General features: G+C 36.5%; 1 protein-coding gene across 1 annotated transcript in view; it reads right to left on the bottom strand.

Moving 5' to 3' along the window:
• Window positions 1–203: 203 nt before the first annotated feature.
• Window positions 204–7,042, bottom strand: part of GABRA2 (gamma-aminobutyric acid type A receptor subunit alpha2) — a 150,527-nt gene continuing 143,688 nt past the window's right edge. Inside the window, exon 7 of the mRNA XM_019665761.1 lies at window positions 204–1,799. Within this exon, the coding sequence (XP_019521306.1) occupies window positions 1,503–1,799 (297 nt within the window). The 3' untranslated portion in view covers window positions 204–1,502. The remainder of the gene's footprint in view (window positions 1,800–7,042) is intronic.

Raw genomic sequence — 7,042 nt, forward strand, 5'->3', positions numbered from 1 at the left:
TAATGTATATGTGATTCAAAAGAGTTTTAAGTTTGCCAAAATGTTGAATTTAGGCATGAGACGCAATTGTTAACTTCTAGTAACGTATTTCAGGGGCATAAAGAGTATTTTTTAATATTCAAAGAAAAATTAATTTAACCATTAATATTTAGTAATTATATAAAATTGAAAATTGTGGTTTTTAATTTAGCTATGTGTGTGTGTGTATTCTAATTTAGCTAATTGTGTGTGTGTGTGTGTGTGTATGTGTGTGTGTGTGTGTGTCTGTTATGTTTGTGCATATGAATTAATTCACAATCTGTTGGTAATGCTTTGAAGTTTCAGTTTAAAAATGTTCAACTCTTACCAAAACCTCTTCTGGTTGTAAATTTGAGTCAGTGAAATCTAAAGTTGCAATTTACAAAAGCAGATTTACATTAATTCTTATCTGAAAGGACTGCTTCCAAGACAGAAAAATGTGCCAATTAACTGCTCTTTCCTTTGTAATTAGTGGCTTCTGAGTCCTGATGAAAAGAAGCCTTAAGGCAGAATTCGCAGTAAACAGGAAAGAAGAGAATCATATAAGTGCTCGTCTATATTCTGTGACACCTATGAATCCTCATTGGTGGGAGTTTTTGGCACAATTTTCTAATCCAATATGAATGTTGCTCCACAGCAGCCAAATTGGATGCTTTTTCCAGTCTCCAGCACCAAGAAAATTTAGCTGATCAATGTCAATACAACTCATACCTGGGAAGAGTAAGACACATTTAGTTTTACCTTTTTTTAATTTAAGGTAGTTTCCAGTGATTAAAATGATCTGTTGGGTTTCATTTATTACTTTGAAATAAGCTGATGCTAAAACGCAATGACCATGACATTCAGATAGTTATTAAATTCTAGGTATAATTAACATCCTGTCAGGGGCTACTCGCAATTATTTGAATTTGTCATGCTGTAATATGTACATGGCTATAGATACTATACAGAGTAATTAAAAGCTGATGTCAAATCTCGAAGTTTTTCTCCAGATGTGTGCTAAGCTTCCAATTATGCTAGGAGGGATTCTGAGCACTCAGGAAGGGGGACTGATGTTTGCAGATACCAGGTTCTGTTATTTAGAAGAATTTATCTCGGAATGACAATGTTATCTTACATTAGAGTTAGACAACAGTAGAAAATACTCCAATTAAGACCTAAATCAAAAGAGTTCACAAAATGTGGCATAGGATCCCCATTTTCATTGCTATTAAAAGAGGAAGTAAGTCAGGTCATCTGACACTCACCTTCAACCAGTTCCTAGGGTACATCTTAAAAAAGATTTGGGTGTGGGGTGCTTTCTGCTTGCGGTTCCACGAGTTAGCAAATGCGTGTCTCCATTAGAGGTGTACTGGTAAGCTATATCGCTATATACATACTGTACAGGTTGGTTCACAAATTAGCAGTTATTAGTCAGACTGTACATAGCAAAACAAACCAAGCTCAATGTCACCATCCATCCCAAAGTTAGCCTGTGTCTACTTTCAAGGACTGACCCCTAATACAGGTTCCCTGTTTAAATATGTCGCCCAGTAAACTAAATTAAATGTACCGAACAAAACTGGGAAAACTATTCTCGACATTCTGTCAATTTTGCTAACACTGTTGAAGGTCTTCTTGGCTTCAGCTGGCTTGTTTTCCGGCTTCTTGTTGGGTTCCGGTGTGGTGGCGCTCTTAGAGATGGTGGAAAGAACGGGGTCTTTGGAAAGATTCGGGGCATAATTGGCAACAGCCACTGCGTAGGCGTTGTTCTGTATCATGACAGAGGATTTCTCTTTTTTCTATTGAAAAATAGAAGAATTAACAGAATGTGGGTTGAGCCATTTCCAAACTCCAGGTCAAATTCTGAAGAAAAGTATCTTGATAAACATCAATTATCCATTAGAAAGAAGAGATTTGGGGAAATAAACAAAAGGAGTTTATTAAATCCTAAAACCATGAGGGCAAGGAAACCCCCCAGAGTAAGGTCAATGGTACCATTTTCCTGAAGAGTATTTTTTTGTTGTTCACATGGAAAACAAACAATGAAAAATACGACTTTATAAATGATACAATATTTTGACTATTATGAGTAACTCAAATATTTGTGGAATGAATGAGTGAATAAGTGAAATGTAAAAATTTTTTAACACGAGGAATGATCATCTACAGTGAATGATTTCAAATTCTGAACAGAGAAATTTAATTTCTTTAACTTGATAACAGGGTTTTCTCCCTTCGTGTCAAAATCAAATAGCAATGCTTTACTCAGATAGTGAGAAATCATAACCATATACAGAAAGCAGTGTAATAAACACTAAAAACACAGAAGATGAAATATAAACTTTTTTATTTTTGCCTCTCTCATCCACAACCTGTTACTCTTTATAATCCCCAGGTCAGTTCCCACCGACACTAGTCTAGGTGTCACTATTATCTCCTGCCTGGATGAATGGATAGTCCTGAGTGCTGTCCCAACTTGGCTCAACCTCATCCAATCACTACACACACTGTACACACAGGGATATTTTTTTTTTTAAACATAAATTGGATCATGTCAGTCCTCTGCTTAAATTCCTTCAATACTATCTCATGGAACTTAGAATAAAATCAACACTTCTTACCATGGTTCTTTCTTGTGCTCATTATAGACCAGTCCCACCGAAATAACTTCAGTTTTCAGAATACTTCCTTGTTTGGTGCCTTTGGCCATGATACCTCCTCAGGCTCAAATGCCTTCCCTCCATCCTGTCCTTCGGGTAATCAATTACCCCTCATATTTTGGTCTTGGTTTCTATGTCATTTCCTCAGAAAGGCCTTCCTTAACTATGTTGCTGTCTAATGTACTTCTGATACTTCCCCAAATATGCTCTTTCATAACACCGAGTTTATATCCCTTGAAACATTTTTCAAAATGTGTAATTTCTTTCCTTGGTTGTATAATTATTTAGTTGTGTAATTATTTTTCTCATTAGAATCTAAGTTCAATGAAAGCTACTACTACTTCTATCTGGTTAACCATTATAACCTTAACACTTAGCATGATGCCTTCTACAAGGTAGGCACATAACAGGGAGCCAAATTAATGAAACCTGAAATACAGATAATATTTACCTGCATTGCCATACTAATATAAATGTATTGTTAGATATCAAAATGCAAACAAAAGTGAGCCAGCAATGAATTATGCAAAATAGCGAATAGTCTAAATCAACAGAATTAAAGGACCAATTGGCCTAGGACAGAACTTTGAGAATCCATTATTTTGAGTTGAAAATTATCAAAATGCTCAAGTAAAATAAGATATAATACAAAAGGGCCTCTGAAAGCTCAGAGGATCTGAAACCAGGCTTGGGTTTTCTGTCCTTTACTGGCATCAGATTTGTCCCTCTCCTTTTCCCTTGCTGATAAGGTTGGAGTATAAGAGAAAAAGCAGTGAGGGATTACCATTTGCAACTTTACAAAAAACTATAAAATAGCCTTTCTTCAGTAGTGACGCTTGTAGTTACCATGGTACAAATGAAGGGTAGGCCACAGGTGTGTAAGGGATAAGGAGATGCTAGCTAACACCTTTTCAGCACTAAGATGTGTCAGGTAGAATGGTAAGCCTTGAGGGTGGCATCTGTGACAAACTTCACTACTGGATAGAAAGAAAATTCTAGTATTAACCTCATGTTATAAATTTCAAAATGAAGGCTAAAGAAGTTTCATGACATGACCAGGTCTCCTGTCTATTAACTGGATGAAAAAAACACACAAACTTAAATGTGTATGACTTCTAAACCTCCGCTTTAAATGCCATGCTATGTGACTTTCTCTCTGAGGAAGCTGTTTGAAACTTAGAAGTACTTTTTCCTAAAATATTTCAATTGAAGTTTATGTCACTAGGTCAATCTTTTAAAAGGACTCTTTAACCCATTAAGTATGTAACATATAGTGTTTGTATTATTTCAACTATACCTAAGCATCATCGAAAATGATATCAAATTGCACTTATAGAGAATTTGGCCTCAAGAATGTTCCTTTACCTCTCCCTGCCTCGGCTTCTAGTTTGAAAGAAGAGAGATAATTATACCAAAGCCATATTGGACTACTGCTAGGATCCAATGAACTAATATGTAGCCAAACCACAGGGTAAAACATAGTCTCTTAGTGGAGAGTAGTGAAAGTTATAATTACACTCCAGGCAATGATTACTGGCAATATAAGGTGTATAGATAATGTATCATATCTTTGGAAGACATAAACACTGCATGAGGGAGCTCAAAGAAGGTTTCATGGAAGAGCTACATTTGAGTTGGGTCAGAAATTATGGTGTAGGGTTTAGGCATTTAGACAAAAAACATAAAATGGAAATGTTCTTTGTTGCGAGAGGAGTCTACTAATAGAAACTCTATACTAACTCTTACCAGAACCCTTCCTCCTCCCCAATTGAATACCCTTCAATTGTATACTGGGTCTGACAATTAAGTTCGTGAACTTGTTGTAATGATGTTGCTAACCCATTTTGATATCAGAGGCATTACTCATACCAACTGAACAAACAGCTAACCAAGTTTACTATTTGGAAGTGAGGAAAAGCCTGCGTGAACAAATTAGATGACCTGAACTTTTCGCCAACAACAATTCATGGCTCTTGCATCAGGACAATGCACCAGCTCACACGGCACTGTCTGTGAGAGAGTTTTTAGTCAGTAAACAAATAACTGTATTGGAACACCCTCCCTACTCACCTGATCTGGCCCCCAATGACTTCTTTCTTTACCCTAAGATAAAGGGAATATTGAAAGCAAGACATTTTGATGGCATTCAGGACATCAAGGGTAATATGACGACAGCGCTGATGGCCATTCCAGATAAAGAGTTCCAAATTGCTTTGAAGGGTGGACTAGGCACTGGCATCAGTGCATAGCTTCCCAAGGGGAGTACTTCGAAGGTGACCATAGTGATATTCAGCAATGATGTATGTAGCACATTTTGTAGGATGAGTTCGTGAACTTAATTGTCCGACCTCGTATACATGCACAGGTAATACTAAAAATATGTAACAAATGCTAGAGCAGAAACACTAACAGATAAGAAAAGATACTCTGAAAAATTCAAATGGACAATACCAGGAAAGATTGCACCAGTAAGTACCAGCCTATTATGATCTCTGCATATTTGTATGTTGGTGTTTTTTTGCTTCATCCCAACACTGTGGATACTATAGTAAACAGTGTTAAAAGTCATTACAATATATGTTTGCAGTTTTTATTGGCTTAGCTCCAAAGGACAAAATTTCATCTTATTTTTTTCTTTGTTGTTCCAAGTATGGCTTCAACTTCTGAATATCAAATATAAACTTCAGAGGCAGCCTCAGCACTTGAAAAGATGATGGATTTGGCTTCAAAATGTTCCCTTGGAACTTGGAAACTTGACTATTTTCAGAATCAGTAGCAAGAAAAAGTGCAACAGCCATCAGTACTCTATCTTTAGTCAAAACCCGGTGGTTGGCACCTATAATTTCTTACCTATTCATTGAATGAAGGGCAAAGCACCTTCATGGGGTTAAACCTTCTCAGTTCCTAGCCATAGCTCATAAAAGTATTTCTGGCTCAGAATCTTAAAGTCCTATTTTAAAGAATAAAATAACTCTCCTCAGGCCATTTGAAGATAATGACCACAAACACAGTAAAGCGAAGTGTCCCTATCTATTTAAAATTAAAATCACGTGTAGAGAGAAAACATACTGTTGAATTCACAGCTGACTTATGATTCTAAGATATGCTAAAGCAGAGTATGACAGATTAAGTCTACATAATGTAGTCTATTAATATTCTTTGTAAAACAGATATCTGCTAGTGATAGTACGAAAAAGCATCCATACTTTAGGCCATCACTAGAAGGGACCACCTTGCCCTATTTATGACTACCATCTATAAAACAACCAAGTTGATAGATATCATGTTATAAAGTCATCTGAATATCATGCAAACCTTCAATCAAGCCAGACCATCAGCATGCAGAATACATGATTTTGACCACTCTAGACTAAATTAATGTATTTAGTGTAATCTTTGGCTTACACTCAGACCCTCAGGCCCTGAAAGATAAATCGTTCAATCAAGTCTATTGTCATGTTAACTGTTCAAACCAGTACGCACTGCCATGAGATAATTTTTTTTTTTTAATGCTCATGTCCTTATATAGATTCTTTTGAAACCTAGGCAAGCTTTGGTAGTTCATACTACCTAATTTCTCATAGTCTCATTTTACCATTTCCACTTGAAGACTCTTAGGTAGGCCAGTTCATATCTCTTGAAGCCTAGGGCCAGATATGGATGAAAATATAAGTGAAAAATAATGTTAAATGTGAAGACTTAAACCAAAATGAAGGAGAATGGGGGAAACATAGGCAAACTGGCACTGCTACTTTCTGTTAATTTTAAGTAACTCTTATGACTTTGCTACCTATCTATGGATGACTATCATCATTTCTCTCGTCAGAATTCTTACCCACTATTTTTCACCAAACTTCTCCACATATATACTCCACAGGTGTTCAAAACACAAAATGTCCAGGAATGAATCAAGGTTACTTTCACTGCCAGCCTAAATCTGTACACCCTCCTGTATTCCCTAACCTGTGAATTGTATCACAATAAAGCCAGAGACTGCTAATCAACCCACACTGGTCCCCTAAGTCAGACACATTTTACACTGATTCATCTCAGGGTCGCATCTGCTGAGACGTCACTTCCTACGTCAGTGAGTCCGTCTTCCACGTGCTTCCACAGCACCAAGTGCTTGTCTCCATAATGGCACATATATCTGTTTTCACTTCCTGTTTTTCTTCCATTTGATTGTTAGCTCCCTGAAGGCATAGACTGTGCAATGCAGAGCTCCTAAAAGAGTTCCTAGCACAGGGCAAGCTCTAAAAATGCTTGCTTAATGATAAAGAAATGGCAGGTACTAGAATGATTATTCTGAATATATATATATATATATATATATATATATATATATATATATATATATACACACACACACACACACACACACA

Source organism: Hipposideros armiger, unplaced genomic scaffold, assembly GCF_001890085.2.
Source record: "Hipposideros armiger isolate ML-2016 unplaced genomic scaffold, ASM189008v1 scaffold_452, whole genome shotgun sequence".
Lineage (NCBI taxonomy): Eukaryota > Metazoa > Chordata > Mammalia > Chiroptera > Hipposideridae > Hipposideros > Hipposideros armiger.